The 22,175-nt window shown below is 40.6% G+C and overlaps 1 protein-coding gene across 3 annotated transcripts in view; it reads left to right on the forward strand.

Annotated features, from left to right (window-relative positions):
- Positions 1 to 22,175, forward strand: part of LOC109112418 (collagen alpha-1(II) chain) — a 39,791-nt gene that overhangs the window by 13,044 nt on the left and 4,572 nt on the right. For all 3 annotated transcript variants that reach the window (XM_042733546.1, XM_042733548.1, XM_042733549.1), the window contains 34 exons: positions 394 to 447; positions 3,415 to 3,459; positions 3,575 to 3,628; positions 4,043 to 4,141; positions 4,793 to 4,837; positions 5,044 to 5,142; positions 5,816 to 5,869; positions 6,282 to 6,389; positions 6,612 to 6,665; positions 7,081 to 7,179; positions 7,266 to 7,319; positions 7,956 to 8,054; positions 8,242 to 8,295; positions 9,574 to 9,627; positions 9,705 to 9,758; positions 10,606 to 10,659; positions 10,761 to 10,805; positions 10,883 to 10,981; positions 11,119 to 11,226; positions 11,486 to 11,539; positions 12,588 to 12,641; positions 12,722 to 12,775; positions 13,172 to 13,225; positions 13,993 to 14,100; positions 14,191 to 14,244; positions 14,320 to 14,373; positions 15,319 to 15,480; positions 16,718 to 16,825; positions 17,409 to 17,516; positions 20,791 to 20,844; positions 20,931 to 21,038; positions 21,581 to 21,634; positions 21,767 to 21,874; positions 21,966 to 22,019. In XM_042733546.1, coding sequence (XP_042589480.1) covers positions 394 to 447; positions 3,415 to 3,459; positions 3,575 to 3,628; positions 4,043 to 4,141; positions 4,793 to 4,837; positions 5,044 to 5,142; positions 5,816 to 5,869; positions 6,282 to 6,389; positions 6,612 to 6,665; positions 7,081 to 7,179; positions 7,266 to 7,319; positions 7,956 to 8,054; positions 8,242 to 8,295; positions 9,574 to 9,627; positions 9,705 to 9,758; positions 10,606 to 10,659; positions 10,761 to 10,805; positions 10,883 to 10,981; positions 11,119 to 11,226; positions 11,486 to 11,539; positions 12,588 to 12,641; positions 12,722 to 12,775; positions 13,172 to 13,225; positions 13,993 to 14,100; positions 14,191 to 14,244; positions 14,320 to 14,373; positions 15,319 to 15,480; positions 16,718 to 16,825; positions 17,409 to 17,516; positions 20,791 to 20,844; positions 20,931 to 21,038; positions 21,581 to 21,634; positions 21,767 to 21,874; positions 21,966 to 22,019 — 2,520 coding nt within the window. The remainder of the gene's footprint in view (positions 1 to 393; positions 448 to 3,414; positions 3,460 to 3,574; positions 3,629 to 4,042; positions 4,142 to 4,792; positions 4,838 to 5,043; positions 5,143 to 5,815; positions 5,870 to 6,281; positions 6,390 to 6,611; positions 6,666 to 7,080; positions 7,180 to 7,265; positions 7,320 to 7,955; positions 8,055 to 8,241; positions 8,296 to 9,573; positions 9,628 to 9,704; positions 9,759 to 10,605; positions 10,660 to 10,760; positions 10,806 to 10,882; positions 10,982 to 11,118; positions 11,227 to 11,485; positions 11,540 to 12,587; positions 12,642 to 12,721; positions 12,776 to 13,171; positions 13,226 to 13,992; positions 14,101 to 14,190; positions 14,245 to 14,319; positions 14,374 to 15,318; positions 15,481 to 16,717; positions 16,826 to 17,408; positions 17,517 to 20,790; positions 20,845 to 20,930; positions 21,039 to 21,580; positions 21,635 to 21,766; positions 21,875 to 21,965; positions 22,020 to 22,175) is intronic.

Here is a 22,175-nt window from a genome sequence, read left to right on the forward strand (position 1 = left end):
GCATCTCAAGCTCTCAGACACTATTAAACAAACTGCCATGGGCTCACATTCATCAGCTTATATGAGACAAGAAAGTGAATAAATACACCATTACAAATACTGCAACCGAATTTCCCTCACAGGAAAGAGCTAACACACGAGATCTCTTAACAACTCAGCTGTTTCTCATAGATAGTAATGAGATCAAATTGAGAGTGTTTTAGTATCTCAAACTGTGCTCAGATCTCAATATGAACTTGATCATTACTCATCAACTGATCTGATCTGCTCTCTAGATCCCACAATTGACTCGATTTTATTTGTTTGTGTGCGTGTGTGTGTGTGTGTGTGTGTGTGTGTGTGTGTGTGTGTGCGCGCGCGCGTGTGTGTGTGTGTGTGTGTATTTTTCTTCAGGGCCCACGTGGTTTACCTGGTGAACGGGGGCGTCCTGGACCATCCGGAGCTGCTGTAAGAATCACTCACTTCTTCATTAACCTTCTTTCTTTCTCTGTAGCACACTGACAGATATTTTATATTTATCAGTTCATTTCTACATCTGTCTCAGTAGCTAGTAAGTTAGTTTCTGCATCACGTCTTCCTCTTGACACCCTTCTGACCCCTAACTTTCTTTGCATTACCACACTGGTTTTACAGCACTCTAGATTTAATCATCAGTAGGGGTCTAAACATTTCATCCATTGTTATTAAGGATGTAGCACTATCTGATCACTTCTGTATTTTCTTTGATATATTGATCTCCGCTACCACTGAATCTAGATCTGTCTCTGTCAGAAGGAGATGCATTAACGAGAACACTAGTGTGCTGTTTATGGAGGCTATATCTCTAACACCAAGCATTTCTGCAGACTCTGTTCATCTTCTCCTTGATTCCTTTAACTCAAAAGCTAAGAATGTTATTGATGACATAGCTCCTGTGAAAGTCAGCAAGAAGACAGGCAGACAGAAATCAGCTTGGAGAAAATCAACAGAAGTACAGCGTATGAAAAGACAATGCAGAAAACTGAGTGGATGTGGCGGAAGATTAAACTTGAAATTCACTATAGCATCTATAAAAACAAGGTCTATAAAGTCTGGTTTCCGACCACATCACAGCACAGAGACAGCGCTCATTAAGATAATAAATGATATTCGCTTCTTGGTTCGACCACAGAACATCTCCTGATTACACTGAAGTGTCGTAAAATCAGGTTTATTCGAATAAACTAGGGTTAGGCTTTGGATAAAAGCGTCTGCTAAAAATGCATAAATGAATAGCTGAGCTGGCACAAATATATCCACACCTGTACGATCGATCACGGAAAGACTTTAAAGATTCAGAGAAAGCATTTAATTCTTAGAAAGAAATTGCAATGAAGCTTGGTGTCGACAACCCGGAGTTAATGCAAAAAGTGACGAGAAACATCTGAGACGAGTTTTCCAAAGCCACGAAAAGAATGAAAGGAAAGAGTAAAGATATAAGGTAGCAAGTGCCAAATACATGTGTTTCAAATAAATGTTACACCATACTGCTGCTGCTGTTGTTCTTTCAATAACAAATTTAAAGGGTATACAATAAATAAAACGCCAATGAACATACAATAATAAACCTTTGTTTTTATTAAAAGGAAATCATGACGCCACATAAATTATAAAAAGGTGCAACAATTTATCCAGTTTAATAAAATAAATGAACACTAATAAAATAAAGTAGCAAACTGACTCCACATCATGCTAAAGTTTTCAGACTATGAGCCATTCACGCTTAAAGACTGATTATGGAAATGGAATGGTTCTTTTGCAAACATGATACTTGACTCTGAACTGCTGCTAATCATTATTCTTTTGTCATCTCACACCTAGATTGCCTACACTTCTTCATTTTAATGTTGTTTTGTTCAGGGGATACACGCGAGCATTGCAACACATATTTACATTAATCTACACCCCACCTGCAGCAGCGCGGGGGTGTTGGAAAGTTCGGAAACAGTATACCGTCGCTCAGCCTTTTCAAACTTCGTTTGAAATATATTGGGGCCTTTAGTGAACATCCATGACATGCGGAGTCCCACAAGGATCAATTCTTGCACCGCTCTTGTTTAGCCTGTATATGCTCCCACGAAATCAAATAATGAGAAAGAACCAAATTGCCTATCACAGCTATGCTGATGATACACAGATATACCCAGCCTTATCTCCAAATGACTACAGCACCATTGACTCCCTCTGCCAATGCATTGATGAAATTAATAGTTGGATGTGCCAGAACTTTCTTCAGTTAAACAAGGAAAAAACTGACGTCATTGCATTTGGAAACAAAGATGAAGTTTTCAAGGTGAATGCATACCTTGACAACTAAAAATCAAGTCAGGAATCTTGGTGTGATTCTGGAGACAGACTTTAGTTTCAGTAGTCATGTCAAAGCAGTAACTAAATCAGCATACTATCATCTAAAAACATTGCAAGAATCAGATGTTTTGTTTCCAGTAAAGACTTGGAGACACTTGTTCATGCCTTTATCACCAGCAGGGTGGACTATTGTAATGGTCTCCTCACCGGCCTTCACAAGAAGACCATTAGACAGCTGCAGCTCATCCAGAACACTGCTGCCAGGATTCTGACTAGAACCAGAAAATCTGAGCACATCACACCAGTCCTCAGGCCCTTACACTGGCTTCCAGTTATATTTAGGACTGATTTTAAAGTACTTTTACTCATTTATAAATCACTCAATGACCTAGGACTGAAATACATTGAAGATATGCTCACTGAATATAAACCTAACAGAGCACTCAGATCATTAGGATCGAGTCAGTTAGAAATACCAAGGGTTCACACAAAACAAGGAGAGCCTGCTTTTAGTTATTATGCCGCCCGCAGCTGGAATCAGCTTCCAGAAGAGATCAGATGTGCTAAAACATTAGTCACATTTAAATCCAGACTCAAAACTCATCTGTTTAGCTGTGCATTTATTGAGCGCTGTGCTACATCCAAACTGATTGCACTTTATTTTATATATAAACATTTCCTATTTTTAACTGTTTTAAATTAATTTTAAATCAATTTTTACATTATTTAAAAAGTTTTTAAATTCATTGTTTTATTGTTGTGATTATTTTTTTATGATTATTTTGCTTCCTAAACCTATAAACTTGCCTTGCCTTGTTTTGCTGGTTTTCCTCATGCATCACACAACAACATTACAGCAGTGTATGTTAATTATGAGTTGAAATATACAGCATTTACAGTATAAAGTAGTATGTAATTGATCAGATTAGTGTTTGATCTGCTGTTGTCTGCTACAGACAGCCTCTCGATGTCTTGCTCTCTTATTCATAGTCACAAATCTATATGCTGCGTCTCTGATCATGATAATTATATGATGGCTCTGTGAGGATGTAGATTATCTGAACTGTCTGTGGTGTTGTGTTTGATCAGGGTGCTCGTGGGAATGATGGCTCGCCCGGCGCTGCTGGTCCTCCGGTAGGTTTGAGGCTTCATCTTCTGTTGCAGTAACTCTGCATGAACACTCATTTTATTTGAGGATTATTCGAGGAACAGAAGCATTGTGTACAACTCGTGCTGTTTGTCTTAACAGGGTCCAGTCGGTACGTCTGGCTCTCCCGGTTTCCCAGGATCCCCCGGTACTAAGGTGTGACGTCTCTTAATTCTTCTTTTCTCTGTCACAAATTAGACGTTTACACTGCTTTATTATCAGTGCATGTCATGTATGTCATAGATATATACAAATAATAATAACTTATATGCTAACATTAATAACAACTCATGAATGTTTTAAGAAGTCGTTGTATCCACCATTAAATATCACATCAGACTGTAAGGTCATTCAGATTCTCATTTTTCTGCTGTTAAGACTCTATCTTATGCTAAAAAACACACAGTAAATTTAGTAATAATCTCGGGTTTATGACCACTTTTTATGACCACACTGATACAGATGAATGTACAACCCAGGCTCTGGAAATGACATTTGAAAATGTTGCTGATCTTGAGAAGAAGTAGTTGTGCCCAAGCAGTGTGTATCATGTGTTTTTTTTCTTCATAGGGTGAAGCAGGACCTACCGGAGCCAGAGGACCCGAGGGAGCACAAGGACCCCGCGGAGAGTCTGGCGTCCCCGGATCTGCAGGACCTTCTGGAGTCCCTGTGAGTAACCACTGAAAAAGATTAATACAATCGAAAACGACTTGGTGGGCAGGATTTTAGTTCCTCCGGGATGTAGACATCACCTACCTTTCCACCAGCTGATGGTTTTAATAAGAAATACAGCTCAGGATGGACAGAAGTGAAGGGTTTGGGACTGTGTGCTCCAGTCCATGTTTTCGTGACGTCATTTTCTCACAACTCCAGAGAGATTCATCACATGACCTTTACAGCTAAGATAATTGGCTCAAAGGTTTTGAGCAGTGAATGTGGATAGATACAGGTATTATACACCCCCACCTGGACTGGACATTCTTCCTGAGAATACATGAAGACTTATTAGAGGCATCCGCAGGAGACAAGAACAGCAGTAAATCAGATTCAGAAGAAAAGCAAACACAACAAGACACAGCGACCCCCAGTGGATGATGGGAGAAAATTAGTTTGTCAGTTTGGATTCCTCCTGAAGTGCATTGGTTTTGTCCCGTGGACAGATGAATTTAATAGACTTTATTTTGACTTGGTAATTCTACATATCTGCTGGAGTTTTGCTGAGGAGAGACTTGAAGCACATTAAACATAAAAATATTGCTGGTTAAACTGTTGTAGGATCTGGATGTAGTCTCTCTGACTGTGCTCTCTCTCAATCTGCAGGGTAACCCCGGGACTGATGGCCTCCCCGGAGCCAAAGGATCAGTGGTACGTACACCTGCATGTAAAGAGCACAAGACTCAGTGTAACTGTGATCCACTGTGAATGAGCTGTTCTTTATACTTCATCTGAGCATCGTTACTGTTTCAACATTTATGAGAATCACTTGCCATAATTCGATTCTCCAGAAGCAGCACAGTAGATAGTATGAGGATTGGACCTGTTTTCACACGCTCATCTGTGTAATCTCATAGGGTGCTCCTGGTATCGCTGGTGCTGCTGGTTTCCCAGGCCCTCGGGGGCCTCCTGGCCCTCAGGGAGCGACTGGACCTCTGGGGCCCAAGGGACAGTCTGTGAGTTTCTGTGTTCATTTCAGATGATCAATCTTCAGACAGCCATTCACCTCTGCAGAATAAACCCAGAAAGACGTGACATCAGGTTTATTAAGCAATAATGACTGGTTAACTCTACATTACACTGCTTTACACTACTTTACATTACTGAGTGAGTGTTTGTGTTTGATGTCAGCATCATCAGAGACTCTTATGATAAGTGTATTAGAGTGTGTAGTTGGAGCTAAACTCTCCGGCTTAGAGATGAGTGAGATATGAATTATTGATCACATGTTTTGCCCTGTGCCATTGTACACACTTAGATATTTCACAGATCTGTTTTATTTAAACACACTGAACCTTTCCATGGCGGGCTGATATGATATATATATCTATATATAGTGATGTTAATTGATAGAGATTTTGTCATATGGTTTATAATGCAGTTTGATTTATTTATTTGTTTTAATGAATTTATTTGTCTTATTGTTTGTAATTTACTTTTTTGTCCTTATTTTTGTTAATGACAGTTTTTTAATGTTAAAAAATAACTATGAATCTTAGTGAAAAAAGCGACTTCTAACCATAGACCCTTCAGTCCCACCAGAAATATCTTCTGGTCTGTTCTGATAATGTTGATATTAGATGAGATTGATTCATTTGTCATCAGACTTTGATGTGTGTTTGTCTTTAGGGTGATCCGGGTCTCGCAGGGTTCAAGGGTGAAGCTGGTCCTAAAGGAGAAATTGTAAGTTCTGTTCCTTACATTCACATTAGAAGTTGTTTATAGTCAAGTAACTTCATAAATAAAACTTCAAAATCTGCAGCTGAAATAAAAGGAGCGAATGCGCTGTAAACAAAGAGTGTTTTCTAACATAAAGCTATGTGACTTTAAAATAATACTTTTGAGTTTGTTGAGTTCATGTTGAAATGTTATTCTTTTATTTGTTTTATTTAAAAGTAACTAACATATTGATTTTACAGCTGCACAGATGCAAGTGAAAAGTAATTTAAACCTACTGTCTGTGTGTTTTTGTGCTGTGTGTGTAGCGTATCTGTCAGAGAATGCTGTGTGTGTAGCGTGTGTTATGTGAGTTAAATGTGTTGCCTTACAGCTGTCATAGTTAATGAGGGTTTTAAATAAAGGATGGTTTGTTTAGGGCAACGCTGGGCCTCAAGGTGCCCCTGGCCCTGCTGGAGAGGAAGGTAAGCGAGGACCCAGAGGAGAGCCGGGTGCTCTTGGACCCGTCGGGCCGCCCGGAGAGAGAGTAAGACACGGCTTCTTCTTGATCTTTAGCAATGCATGGGAACTTCGTTTGCTTATCTTGAGTGTTTTGTACCTTCTATACATGACCCATATGAGGAAATATTATTCAGCTCTCTGAAGGCCTGCCATCGGTTAGATGGGGCTGGTGTTGTTTTATGAGATGAAGCTTTACACTGCATCGTGTTATGAATTAGCTTCAACAAGGATGACATGTTTTCTGCAGGGAGCTCCTGGTAATCGAGGTTTTCCTGGACAAGATGGTCTGGCTGGTCCAAAGGTGAGACGCCTCACATAACACACACACAGTCTTTCAGGGAAAATATAACCATTTTACTGTTTTGGGATCATGAGTGAACAGGTAGTTGGCAATGTACCAGTAACTTACTGAGGAAGTAAAGTTTCTCATAAAAGTTTTTTAGCTATGTTTCTCGTAGTGCAGATGAAGAAAAGGCAGTCTGAAGGTCATTTCCGGTGCTTGACATCAGAGAGTTACAATACAACAATTTTACAGCAGTTAACCAGATTTACTGTGTGAAGGTGGCTCTTGTCCTCATGTCTGATATTGTTCTTCATCCGTAGCTCCGTGTCCTTCAGTCTCGACTGCACTTCACTACATTACAAACCAAACTATTAGTTAGCACATGGCATTGAAAGGCATGCTGATGAACTGAGTTTCTGGTGTTGTGCTGCAGGGTGCTCCGGGCGAGCGGGGAGCTGCGGGAGTGTCGGGGCCCAAGGGAGCCGGCGGAGATCCGGGCCGGCCTGGAGAACCGGGTCTGCCTGGTGCACGGGTAAATCAGGACATCTGTCTTCAGTGTAAACAGTGTAAACCGGTTTGATGCTGATCTTACATGCTTGTCATTATTCCGTTACGCAGGGTCTGACGGGACGCCCGGGCGATGCTGGTCCACAGGGCAAAGCTGGTCCGTCTGTGAGTAAACGCTGCTGTACACCACTATTATGCTTATATTTTCACACAGATATTTTGACTGTATGGTTAATAGTGAATTTGAACATTACAATAATGATTCCTAATTATGATTTCAGCCAGCCTGCTCTTTACGTATCAGTCTTAGCCATCTCAATGTACATGGAAAAACATAATTGGTGCAGAAATTTGGTGCAGTTTTCAATCTGAAATTGCTTGTAAATCTTACAAATAGTTACAAAGAAGTGGCACTTTGAATTAAACATGAAACTTTGAAGCAGAAAGACTGAATTAGTCATTTCTTCTAAATGTGCACTCCAGTAATCTTTGTTTTATTCACAGCTTGAAAAAGCAGCATAGTGAAATGGAAAAACATGTTCTGTGTGAACCAGCCCTTCGTCTGTTAAAAGCATAAAGTCTCTTGGTTCCTCATCAACAGACAGTCGTGAAGAGTCTCTGTGTGTTAGAAATGCACTGTGTACATCCTAAATCTGTTTAAAATCTCAGGCCATGCTGCTTCTTATATGCTGCACATATCATAGAGAGTCCTTGACTTCCTTGATCTCTCACAAAAGACTCAGGGTTCTTAAAGACTGACACGTGTGTTTAAGTGACTGCAGTGCTCTGTTGTGGGTGTAGGGTGCTGCTGGTGAAGACGGTCGGCCAGGACCCCCGGGCCCTCAGGGTGCTCGTGGTCAGCCGGGAGTCATGGGCTTCCCTGGACCCAAGGGTGGCAATGTAAGCCATAAAACATAAACACCAAAGCCATACATGTCTGTTTGTTTGTGTCACAGCAACCGTCAACATCACTGTTCTTTTTTCTTCTTAAACACTTTTTCATGTGTTATTGCTCTGCATCTTAATGAATATTTCACGTAGCCATCGATGAAGGCAGTTCATATCAGGCCTCTTTCTCTCGCTGCAGGGTGAGGCTGGGAAGTCCGGAGACAAGGGACTCGCTGGAGCTCCTGGTTTGCGTGTAAGTTCCTCCATGATCCTCAACACATCTACACTGCAAACGAAGCTCGACTGATCTTCAGAGCGACTGAGCTCTGGGCAGGATTGCAGTCTCGAGCTCTCTTGGCAGGGTTTCTTGGCAGTTTCTTTCTTCCAGAGCTAAAACGGTGGCTTGTTTTAAAGCAAACCGGTCATTTGATCTTGTATATTTGAGTCAACTTTATGATTTTTCTAAACATACATTTGGGTAAACGGTAATTTACAAAGTGGAAAATAGTAAGTGAGATATTATAAAGAAAACATGCTGTTTACAAAACTAGTGATTGGCTTTTATTTCAGTGTGCACAGAGCAGAGTGGACCATGTACATTATAATTCTTACTTGAATGATTCTTTCCATAACTACAGAGCAGCTGTTTGCTTGGGAAGTTCGTCAGGGATGTAACTAGTTAATGTGCCAAATATTCGGTGTCATAGTGCATCAAATCTTTGAAACCTCTTCAAGAGTTTTGTTTGAGGACTGAACGAGCTCCTGAACGAGTCTGGTGTTGTCCTAGCATTCATTTAAAAAAACTTTTATTGACCCACTTGCATAAAATAAAAATGTGGTTGTACATTTTGGTCAGATTCCTATAAAAGGGCTTTTTGACAGGCCCTCATTGGTTGTCATTCATACAGCAGTGAACTTTTTTCTTCGATCTGTAATTGTTTGACGGGTGAATTTGGTGGAAATCATCTTCACTTGTTTCTGAGTCTTCAGCTGCAGATGGATAGAGATACCGCTCCACAACTGATGAAGTCATGGGACAGTTGAGCATCCAAAGCAACAGAGAAACACTTCCAGTTAGCTAGAATAGTTCTACACATAGTTTTTATTTTTATTATTATTATTACTTTTTTTTTTAAATATAGAGCATTTGACTATGCTTTGTTTGGCATTTTTGATCTGGACACTAGACAAAAAAAAAAAGACAAAACAAATACACATCAGGGAATCCTAAGTGATCACAGCCTCAACAGAGCTATGAGGACACACCTGTATCACTATTTTTGCAGAAAATGCTGCCACGATGGTAAGAGGCTGATCATACAGTGAGAGGCTGAGGCAAACCTCACTGTCTTTCTCCAGAAGGTCTGCGGTCTGTCTGATGCTCAGATTAGGGCAGCATTACAGTATGTAGACAACAAGCAGTGGCACTAAAGCTCTTCTCTGACACGCACAAGCACCTTTCACACCTGCGCTTCAGCTCTGATCACACAGCTCCTGCACTGATGGAGTGACCGATGTCTGTGCTCTGCAGGGTCTGCCGGGGAAAGACGGAGAGACGGGCGCTGCCGGACCCCCTGGACCTGCTGTGAGTGTGTCTGCACATGCATGCCTTCATACGATGAGTTTATGAATAGAGTCTGATGATGATGATGATGTTGACAGGGTCCTGCAGGAGAGAGAGGAGAGCAGGGTCAGCCCGGACCCTCTGGCTTCCAGGTGAGTTGCCGTGTTAATCTTATTCAAGAGTGTTTAACATCACTCATTTCTGTGGTAAAATCAGGTAAGAACAGCTCTGTAAGCTAACAGTTGCAGGTTGTTGAGTGTTTCGAGCACTTCTTACCGTCATCGTAAACTCACTGTCACAGCTTGTTACTTAACAGTTAACATTAACAATTCCAGCAATATGATGAGAGATATGTATTTAGAAAAATCATTCTGCAGCCAGTGCTAATTATTCCCATCCGTCTGGATGACTGTCGATGGCAAGCTGTGTATTCCTGTTGAGGGTAAATGGTTTTAATGCTTAATTTATTTTGTTTAATTATTATAAATAAAGGAATGTAATTAATATTGAATATAAAGTTGTACTTACTTCAATCCTTTTCAGATGTACATTATTTCTCAGGTGGTCATGAGGTCATTTCAGTGATTTATTTTCTTCCACTAAGCTGAAATAGATTCCAAACTGAATTTCTTCATTCTACTGTTAATTACCACAAGTGCCATCCCAGCAGGGCATTAGTTCAGATCACATCTTTGCACATTATGATGCGGGACCTGTAACAATATTGTTATCTGACATAATGAACGAATGAGTGACACGATTAACTGCTAAAGGAGCTATCCCTCAGGCTTCTGTTTGTTTCAGGGAATCATCCAGATGCTGGAATAATACTAAAATCAATGGAGGTTAAGAAAAACATCCTTTAAATGGATCTGTCACTCTACAGCTAGTTGTGCTACTTGAAGATTCATTTAATCAATCAAATAACCAACACTGTTGTTTAACACCATGTGTGCATCTCATAGCGTTGTGAACAAACTGTTTGTTTGTTGTTTGTAGGGTCTGCCCGGACCCCCTGGCCCCCCTGGTGAAGGAGGTAAACCTGGTGATCAGGTGAGAGTTCCTGAAGAAGCAGAGGAAACCTTGCTTTACATATCATTCTGCTGCTGCACACAGATGTGTAATAAAACCTGGCGCCTGTCTTTGTCCCTCAGGGTGTTCCAGGAGAAGCTGGGGCCGCAGGGGCCACCGGACCACGCGTGAGTCTCCGCTGCATGCTCTCTCGTCGGTTTGTAAGTGCTCAGTATTCTCATGTGTTAAAGTTTTTCCTCCTCAGGGTGAGCGGGGTTTCCCAGGAGAGAGAGGAGGTGTGGGGCCCCAGGGCCTCCAGGGGCCTCGAGGTCTTCCAGGAACTCCAGGAACTGATGGGCACAAGGTGAGCAGATCAGTCCAGCACAGATAGACATCCCCGTGATCACCATACGGAGGTCTCAAATCCTGACTCACGCACACATGCCACAGCCTTCTCTGTGTTAAATGTGCTGAAGCCTGTATTGATCTGGTCATCTGTAGGGTGCCGTCGGCCCGGCGGGGACTCCTGGTGCTCAGGGGCCTCCGGGACTGCAGGGGATGCCTGGAGAGAGAGGGACATCTGGCATTCCTGGACCAAAGGGTGACCGAGTAAGTGAGATTTATTCAGTTCCTCCCTCTTTGAGACTAGACCCGTGTCTTTGAGAATGAAGAGAAACTCACGTTTATAAAACTCTGTTGATCCGTTACCTACTGCTTGACACTCCAGCTGCTTTGTTTAGAAAATATTAGAATAGAACATGTTAGAAAAGCACTAGTAAAGCACTATTACTGCTGTGCGTGCAAATATTTGTGATACAAGTACTGTGATGGATATCATTCATAAGACCTGAATGTTTGTGTATCACAGGGTGACAACGGTGATAAAGGACCTGAAGGAGCTCCTGGGAAGGACGGCGCAAGAGTAAGAAGACTGAACATTAGCATTAGCAAATTAGCATTAGAGCGCAATTCCATAAAAGCGCCAATGGGAGGGAAAATTCTGTGTGTCATTTACTGACAATAAGCACATTAAAGAACACAGATGCAGCAGATCATTTCCATAATGACCAGCGCAATCTACAGAGAGCAGCGCAAATTACTGCCTACTTTAAGACATGCTTTTTTGGGCGTTAAATAATGGTAATTTAACGAGCGCAAACGTTAGTAAATCTCGTTGCGTGAATCATTTTAATACTCTCCTCCTACAAATTTTGCATCTAAAAGGGAAAATCTTACAAATGCATATTCAATAAGGTCAGGCACAAAAATAACTGTCCAGGCCTTTTCAGTGCTAATTCTTTACTGTGTGTCTTTAGAAAGACCTGACAGCACTATTTATAGCTACTCTTTGTTTTTTCCTCTAATATATTTCAATATTTACTTGTTTATGTTGGTTTTTACATGTATGGTGTGCTGGTGCTTTCCAGTGAATGTGTTGTCATCTATTGTTTGTGTAAAGTGTGTGTGTGTGTGTGTGTGTGTGTATGTATGTGTGTGTGTGTGTGTGTGTGTGTGTGTGTGTGTGTGTGTGTGTGTGTGTGTGTGTGTGTGTGTGTGCAGCATTGCTCTCAAAGCTGCTTCTCAGTTTATCACTGAACTGAGCTACATATCTGATTTGGTTCACAAATGGCAATAAGGAGAAGTATGACTAAGCCAGATTGCTTGTGTAGTCTTCAAGCCACTGGACACCGCTGGTCTACGTGATATAACTAAACACATGAACCAAACGAATCCTGAATAGCATGTGTGTGTTAAAGTGTTTAAGCTGTACACAAAGGACATAAGCTGCACGAATATGTCAGCATGAGTTCAGTTCTGGATGAATGTGTGTGTGAATTCATGTGTGTGTGAGTGTGTGTCGTGTCTAGAGTCGACCTGCTCTTCTGTAGGGATGTTAATAGGAGCCTTTTTTAAGATACTACTGATGTTTATGAACAGGAGTGCTTGAGGAAACTGCTTTGTCTTTACAGGGTTTAACGGGTCCGATCGGTCCCCCTGGTCCTGCGGGACCCAACGGTGAAAAGGTACTGAAGTGATCAGTTTGTTATCAGTTTGTTAAAATGTTGAATGTCTATTATTAATCTGTATGCTGTGTGTTCCTCAGGGAGAATCTGGACCTGCAGGACCGTCTGGAGCTGCTGGTACTCGCGGTGTTCCTGTGAGTCTCTCATTAATTATACTCCTCTGTTCACAGTAGTGGCATTTATCTACTTTCTATACTTTCCACATTGAAGTCAATATATTTTTGCAGTAATCTTCTGTTGCTCAAACTTTATACCGACCTCTGAATTTATATATGGAGAAGTTTTATCTGTCATATAGTTTTGTCATTCTATATTACACTTAAAACACCAGACATGATATCTCACACACCAGTTCTCTGATATATTTTTATATGCTTTATACATACGCACTTCTAGGAAAAGAGTGTGACATGAGCAACCTCTATGATCTAAACACTGTTTTAGCTGAAGGCATGGCATCATTGTTGTACATACAGTATATAAATGCACTAGTATGATATAATAAAACTGAGAGGTTATGTTTTGGACAGGGTGACAGAGGAGAGACTGGTCCTCCTGGTCCTGCTGGTTTCGCTGGTCCTCCTGTAAGTACAGCAATGACAATCTTAAAAGCTGCACTTCATCTTCATTCTCTCTTTATTTCTGCCTAACAGTAAAATCTCAGATGCTCTTATACCCCACGCTCACACAATCTGACCATCAAACTACTGGAATAGCTGTTTTTAAACTTATAGCAGTGCACAAATGAAACCCACAAATAAAAAAGTCTCTGACAGAGACACACTACAGCTTTATAATGTCAACTCAGATTTTGTGCAGTCAAAGTCCCTCTAAAGCGAGGGTGACCAGACTCGATCCTGCAGAGTTCAGCTCAAACCCTGTTCAAACACATGTGAAGCTGCTAATCAAGGTCTCACTAGGAATACTGGAAACTTCCAGGCAGCAGTTATGAGGCAAGCTGGAGCTAAACTCTCCAGGACAGAGATCTAAAGCGTCTTCATTATCTTCAGTGGTGAAGTTGATCCAGGAGCTGGAGCTGTGGGAATGGTTGCCAATTGAGTTGTTTTTAAATCATCACTGTGAACTTATTTTATGACATATTTAAGGAAATGCAGTGGAGGAAGAAGCAGAAAGGAGTTTTATTAAAATTAAAAATCAAGAACTAAAGTTCGTAGATTGTTAACCCTAACAGTCATGAATTGTACATCAAACCTGAAATGAATAGATTTAACATCTGAAGAGTGATATTAAGGATAGATGAACTGCCTTTGCATCTTGATTAATGAGAAAGGTGTGAGTGTTGGAGCAGTAAGACTGATGAGCTGACTGTTCATTGATCTGATTATGTTAGGGTGCAGATGGACAGCCTGGTCTGAAGGGAGAGCAGGGTGAAGGTGGACAGAAGGGTGATGCTGGTGCACCGGGCCCTCAGGGGTCTTCTGGAGCTCCAGGTCCTCAGGTAACATCAGCCAAATCAATTTGCTTTCCCGTCTCAAGACAACATTTGCCCTGTATTTCTTCACATTGTGTATTCCTGGTTTGGTTATAGGGACCAACTGGTGTGTCTGGACCAAAAGGGGCTCGCGGTGCTCAAGGACCTCCTGTAAGTACTAACTAGAGACTATTCTTTGTAAATGTAGATCATGAAACTGATTGTTTATTTTTATGAATTTTATAGGGTGCCACAGGTTTCCCTGGAGCCGCTGGTAGAGTTGGACCTCCTGGTCCCAATGTAAGTAAAGCAACGGACCTGTTCACTATGACAAAGACCTCACTTAAAGGCTCATGAACTGAGAAACCAAAATTCCCTTGATCTTTTGACATTTAAGAGGTCATTGTACTATAAAAACATCCTGTAAGTTTAGAACTCAAAACTTTGTCTTTAGTCTAAAACCCACTTATATTGAAGCCAGTCTGTCAAAACGACAGCTTGTGGAATGTTCTACTCTATGGTGTAATAGTGGTGAAAGTGAAAGTGACGTGACATACAGCCAAGTATGGTGATCCATACTCAGAATTCGTGCTCTGCATTTAACACATCCAAAGTGCACACACACACCGTGAACACACACACAGCAGTGAACACACACACACACCGTGAACACACACCCGAAGCAGTGGGTATCATTTATGCTGCGGCTCCCGGGGAGCAGTTGGGGGTTCGGTTCTTGGTCAAGGGCACCTCAGTCGTGGTATTGAAGGTGGAGAGAGCGCTGTACATTCACTCCCCCCCACACACAATCCCTGCCGGCCCGAGACTCGAACTCACAACCTTTGGATTACGAGTCCGACTCTCTAACCATTAGGTCATGAATTCCCTGCACGGATAACCCCCGACCGCGCCTGTTTAGCCCTGTCCACTGATTCTACAGCACTGCCTGTATAGCCCAGGATAGAAAATAGCCTATTACTTATAGATTATGGGGGGATCTCAGAGAAGAGTACAAAAAAAAAGGCAGTTCATGAGCCCTTTAAGGAATATCTGCTCAGTACAACAATGTACCTCATTAATGCAGTGTAAAACATTTGATAAACGCAATGTGTGCATCAGTCGAAATTACTAATGGCCAGCCGAAGCCTCTAGGTGCATAAATAGACAATGTATTTCAGTTACACTCTATTTTGATAGTCCACTTTAGACGTTCCACTAATGTGCATTGCTTGACGTCATTCTCAGGGTAACCCGGGTCCGGCTGGTGCTGCTGGTCCTCCTGGTAAAGACGGTCCTAAGGGCGTGCGTGGTGACGGTGGTCCTCCTGGAAGACCCGGGGACGCTGGCTTGCGTGGGCCGGCTGGGACTCCTGGAGAGAAGGGAGATCCTGGAGAAGATGGGCCTCACGTATGTAGTTTTACTGCCTCTCATTTAGCACGACGTTCATCAGTGTGAACATACAGCATTTACAGCTCAACTCATAGCAAAGACAGGAACACTCTGAGGAAGGCTGCAAAAATGTAATTGCGATTTTTCTGGTTAAAATTGTGATTTAAAATGTGATTTTTAAAACAAATTAACAATATATAAGAAGAATAAGAATAAGAATAAGAAGACTAATAGTTTTGTTTTACAGAAAATGATTGTTTTACACCTGCAAGGTTACTTGTTAACATGTTAAACCTTTGACAGTAATTTCTTAATTTTTATCAGGACGTATGAGAAATCAAAAACAGTCCATGTCTTTAACATGAAATATGAGCCTTTTATGCATCCACAGTGGGGCAAAAACAACTCCTGTACATGGTGTATACAGTTCTATACACTGGAGAGAAACATGGATTATCATATGTTTATTTAACATTTTTTTAGAGGGAAGTATTATTTTTCCTGTTTATGCCCAAAATAGGACTGAGTGTGCATTACTGAGCCCTAAACACATGTTATGTGTGTTTCATTCATACTGCAGAGGGCGCCCTCGCACAAAAAGTCCACATATGCATCACAGATGTAATAGAGCTCATGACGTTCCAGGAAATCCCTGATGTGGACAAAGGCATCCAGCTATTGCTGTGATTGAATAAAAAGGAAACAGAAACACTTGAACTGATCTTTGGTATTTTTATAATAAAAAAGACCATTTATAATCCAGTGCTAATCAACATAGCCTTTATGACAATATAGATAGAATATATTCTCTACCTCATTCTGTGATAAGAAGCCACACCAGATCAGGAAATGAAGTTATTTCAAACACTCAACTGATGCTGTGGATTAAAAACATGTTATTAAATGTTTCCTTATGTTATATAACAGGTTAATAAATGCTTCTCATTTTATTTGACGTGTGTTGCTTTTTCAGATGCATGTTAAAACTCACAGCACTGGCAGTGATCGAGCCGCATTTACTACTGATGCTGTGCATATATTCATTTAATTAAAAATTGCAGACTTTATGATTTAATAATCGCATTAAGCCATTTCGCGATTTCAGTTCAACTTTGATTAATCATTTAGCCCAAACTCTGAGTGTTACTAAGAGATTTTAAATGCAAAGTCTGGACTCATTTTGTGATGTGTCTTATATTTCAAAGCATTTTTAGGTTCTGTTGTCATTGTGGCTTTCACTTCTCTCGTGTCCCAGGGTCCGGATGGCCCTGCAGGTCCTCAGGGTCTGGCTGGTCAGCGTGGGATTGTTGGACTTCCAGGACAGCGTGGTGAAAGAGGTTTCCCCGGCCTGCCTGGACCCTCTGTGAGTCCCAGATAAACACGCTGACATTTAGGATAGTAATGATGACAGTGACAGGAGACAGAGAAACCGTTCTTCAAGCTTTTTATCAGATTTTCCTTTCAGGTGAACTTTATGTAGTTCTACTCTGCCATCTTTTCAGTTGCCAGTGAATGTGACAATTAGATAAAAGCATGAGAATGTTTTTCCGTGTTTGAGGATCAACTGCCCTTGCCATTGAAACACATATCTGTTAATGCATTATATATATATATATATATATATATATATATATATATTATATATATATATATATATATATATATATATATATATAAAACCCCGTTGCAAGATTTCGTTGCAAGGCATTTCTGCTATGCTTGTCTCATGCACCATTAACCACAGAGACAAGCAGTTTTCACAATGTCACCAAAAATCACAACAGCATGACCAAATATCAAAATGCATCTTGTTAAATATAGGATTGATCATTTCTCAGATAGCATTTAACCTACAGTGAAGAAATAGCAAAGACAAAGAGTTTTATCCAGGCTAGTGCAGAGCTAATACAGGTGTCTCACATTCTGCTGATGAATCCCCATCGCAGGGTGAGCCTGGTAAACAAGGAGCTGCTGGAGGACCTGGAGACCGTGGACCCCCTGGACCTGTGGGAGCGCCGGGTCTGACCGGACCTGCTGGGGAGCCTGGGAGAGAGGTACGTCACAGACAGCCATGGTCCCGACACTGATTTACTCCAGCACAACCCTTAAATCAACCCACTCAAACCAAGCAAAACATGCAGACTGCACAGTTCAGGTCACACCTAATTGATGTTTCATTCATTAAATTCTGCAAAAATCCAAATGTGCAAGTTTTGCACAGTTACCATCCATAAAACTGATAGTTATTTAGTAACTATTGATGCCTCAAGCCCTATTGATTCGAAGTTCAACAATCTAATAATTCCTAGATTTATTTTCAGAATTGTTTGTCATGACTCATGAGCACATGAAGTCACCAGAGCAGCAGGCAAGCTTGGAATATAGAAAAGCTTTACATTCAGCGGATGGAAATATTACACTGATTTTTGAGAAAAGCTGATCTGAACAGTGTAAGCTGTGGCATTACATCCCACCCACATCCCTCTGATCCCAACAGAAATGGTTTTACTACAATTAAAAATCATTTTAGACAATAAAGCATTTTCTTACAAACTTATGTGACTTCTTTTGATCAAATACATCATGAAATGTACTCGCGTATGGGTAAGAGCGAAATTATAGCTACAGTTAGCTTCAAGCTACACGTGACAATTAATACAACGCTTTTACTGTGTAAAGCAGAAAAATAGTGTTAGAACTGACTGTGATCCAGTGTGGATTCTGGAGAAATGATGAGGCAGAAATACATGGTTAACATTTCAGAAGAATTTTTTGGGTGAGATACACAATTACAACTTCTGTGGGGCGTGAAGGAAAAGTAATGTAACTAGTAGAGTAACTAATTACTGTTGCCAGAAAGTAATGTCAAGTAATAATGTTACCTTTGAAAGGAGTAACTAGTAAAAAGTGCTCCCAGTTCCAAACCTGGCATTAGAACCTGTGCTTCGATCAGGGTGAGAGATTTGAGCAGATGTTCTTGTCTAGACTTGTCTATGTATTGTACAGTGGAGCTTCATCTTTAACCCTTGCAGTGAGACAGCTGTGACGGACTGTCATTGATTTTGTACCATCGCTGCATTTGACCAATTTATAATGTACTTTATCATGAAATCGTTCAGTTTGTTGACAACAGCCCATTATGTCCTGAACTTCAGAATGTAATTGTTAAAGTCCAGTGTTTTATCGCCAGTAGCTACTAACCACGTTTTTGTTCCCTTCCTCATAAACAATGCTAATCTGGGAATTTACAAGATTTTCAAGATTTTGCATCCTCACAGACAAATTTCTCAGATATTTACAGGGTCCCAATTTATATTGTGTCCCTAAAACATGTGTACTTACATAGTAACTAGATGTGTACATAGTTTATAACCACAGTGTAAGTACACATTGGTACACATTATCTACAGCTCTAATATTTGTGTAACTACACATATGTTACAACCCTCGGGATGGTATGTGTAAGTACAAAAGTGTAACAGGACTAACAGCACTTTTTGGTAAAGAAAGTGTTACACTTTATATTAGATTTATCATGTAATTACTCTGATGTTACACAGCAGCGGTCAGTAAGTTAGGCTTTACATATTAATTGTGGTTGGTGTCCAGAATGTTACAATTTATATAAAGTGGACAGTTACTGAGGAGTTACCATGTAAGTACACTGGTATTACAGTTGTGCACCAACTCTAGATCCAGCTCCTGCCACTTTACATATCCCTAAACCTACCCATCTCCACCCTCTGGATCAAACGGTTCCAATTACTCTTATACATATTGTTATTACAAATAGTTATATAATTCCTGTTACACGAGAACTTAGTGAAGTGAAAAAAAGTGTTGTTACCAATGTCCTGTTACCCATTAGTACTTACACAAACAACCCTGAGGGTTGTTACATGTGTGTAGTTACAGAAATATTACAGCTGTAGATACTATGTACCAATGTGTACTTACACTGTGATTACATACTACATACACATTTAGTTACTATGTAAGTGTGCAGGTATTAGGGACAAGATAAAGTGGAACTGAGTTTCTTGTTAGATACTAGTAGTTACTAGAGTGCTAATATTGTGTTACTCATGTTCTTGTGTTGTTATTCATTAATGATGGAACAGTATTCTAAAGTGTTACCACAAGTTCTTCAGAGAAAGTAAAATATGAATTATTCAATAATTATTCAAAATGAATAATGAACAAAGCTTTTGGTCTCCTAACTGCTTTTGCAAAACAAAATTCACTAAAACATTATAATTTTGTCATCATTTACTGTCCCTCATGTCTTTCCAATTGTAAATGATTTTCTGTAGAACATGAAATATCTTTTGAGAGACGTCTCAGTGTTTTGTGTTCAGCAGCCGTCATACAGGTTTGAAATGACATGAAGCTAAATAGATGGGGACAGAAGTGATATTTTTGGTATAAAAATAATGTAAATAATCTTAATGTAATGAACGGCTGAAGCATGAAAGTAAGTGTTACTACTTAAGGTAGTGCTCAGTCCTGTTCCTGGAGATCTGCTCAACATACCTGAAGCAGCTCATCAGGACCTTCAGGAGAACCTGATCATTACAGACAGGTGTGTTGGAGCAGGAGAAGCCCATCCTGACACCGCTCTCTCACTTTCTTACTCCTCACATGATGGTCTGGTGTGAACCAGATGTCCTTACAAAGGGGAACTACAAACAAACAGTGTAGCAAACTGAAATGAACATGAACTGAATAACATTATAGCCTAAACCACCACAAGCTATATCTCTATGACCAGTTCCCCATAAAGAAACTGAGAGTGTAGCATCTCTGGCTGCGGAGAGGAGAGGAGCCAAAGCAAATGTAGAAACAAAGAAATGTTAACCATGTTTACTGGGTTAAGTGTTTACATGTTTAGGGTGCAATTGTGGATGACAGAGAGTAATGAATGATTGAACATTTCATATGGACTAACTGCAACTGAAAAACACTGCTTTCACACACATACTGGTTCAGCAATGTGATTTAATTTTGCAATTCTGAAAAAATAAATAACACAAAAGTACTATACCTTTTTTTTTTTGGAAAATATAAGGCTATTTTTCCAGAGACTTGTACCATAAATCTAGTTGAACAAGCTCAGGGTTATATGACCGATACAAACCAATTTTACTGTTTGCCAAAAAAATGTGAGAAAAAAAATGCAATAGTATAAAAAATAACAAATGGATATTAGATGCTTTCCTTGTACAGAGTTGCTTGTTGTCTTGAAACCGAAATGAATTAATACATGCATACATGCTGTACATACATAAAGAGCTCACAGCAAGTTTAATATTATCATTTATTTTGCAGGGCAATCCCGGATCTGATGGTCCTCCGGGCCGAGACGGTTCTGCAGGAATAAAGGTGGGCATCAAAGAGGATTGTGTATATCCCTCCACAGACGTGCTGTCTCTGAGCTGTATCTGCATCACTGTGTGTGTTGTGTTCAGGGTGACCGAGGAGACACTGGACCCACGGGTGCTCCTGGTGCTCCAGGTGGCACTGGCGCTCCCGGTCCAGTCGGACCCACCGGCAAACAGGGAGACCGAGGAGAGGCCGTGAGTACAGATTCAAACAACACTTACTCTGTAACATTGTGTTATTTATTATTCACGGTACTGAACAGTATTATTGAAGGGATTTTTACCACAAATGTTCTTAGTGTGACCTGAATGAAAGCTAAACCTGTTAACAAACAACCTGGAAAATGTATCAACTAAATTGACTATATCAGTGATTTTGTGACATTGTACTAGTTTCATGATTCAGTATCAATACTCATGTCATTCCTCTCCTCAGGGTGGAATGTGTGTGACTGACATTAATGCACTACAAATGTTATAAAAACATCAATCAAAACTGTTGAGACAGTCCAAGCTTTCCCAGTTGAAATTTCCTTAAAATGTGTTGCATCTGGAAAGTGGTATAGCTGGATGGGATTGCGTCTCAAAGCTGCCGTTAATACACAGTAAAAGCATGGAAAGCATAGGCCTGTCCAAAAATACACTACTGGAATTCAAATTTACAGTAGATGATTTCAAGCCAAAAGATGACATTTTACATAGAACACTTTTGACACAGTCATTATTTTTAACTGTAGGGACCCCAAGGACCTGCTGGCTCTCTGGGGCCTGCTGGAGCTCGAGGAATGCCTGTGAGTGCTTCTCTTGCCACACATGACTCGATTCTGCTTTCAGTGGTCAATGTGTCAATTTATGCACAACAATTGGATGTAAACTGGATAGAGTTAATGTAGAGTTGCAATGCTCATGTCCAATAATTACAGGGCCCACAAGGCCCGCGCGGAGATAAGGGAGAGGCTGGGGATTCGGGTGAGAGAGGACAGAAGGGACATCGAGGATTCACCGGTCTTCAGGGTCTGCCTGGGCCTCCTGTAAGTTGCTGTTTCTTTGCTGAAGCATTAGATATGCAGATACTGAGGTTAGATGTGCTAACACAAAAACACCTGTACACTCCACACACAGGGCCAACCTGGAGACCAAGGAGCTTCTGGACCTGCTGGACCCGGTGGAGCAAGAGTATGTAGCCAGGAGCATTATTACTGCATCTGTAGCTGTATTAGCATTTAGCTCCAACTTTAATCAAACAGGGTCCTCGTTTATAAAATTTGATCTTAGAGTGTGTGTACACTAAAACCCATTGTCAGGGTTTAAGCAGATGTACACACATTTCCT

This window comes from Cyprinus carpio, chromosome B11 (genome assembly GCF_018340385.1).
Source record: "Cyprinus carpio isolate SPL01 chromosome B11, ASM1834038v1, whole genome shotgun sequence".
NCBI classification, from domain to species: domain Eukaryota; kingdom Metazoa; phylum Chordata; class Actinopteri; order Cypriniformes; family Cyprinidae; genus Cyprinus; species Cyprinus carpio.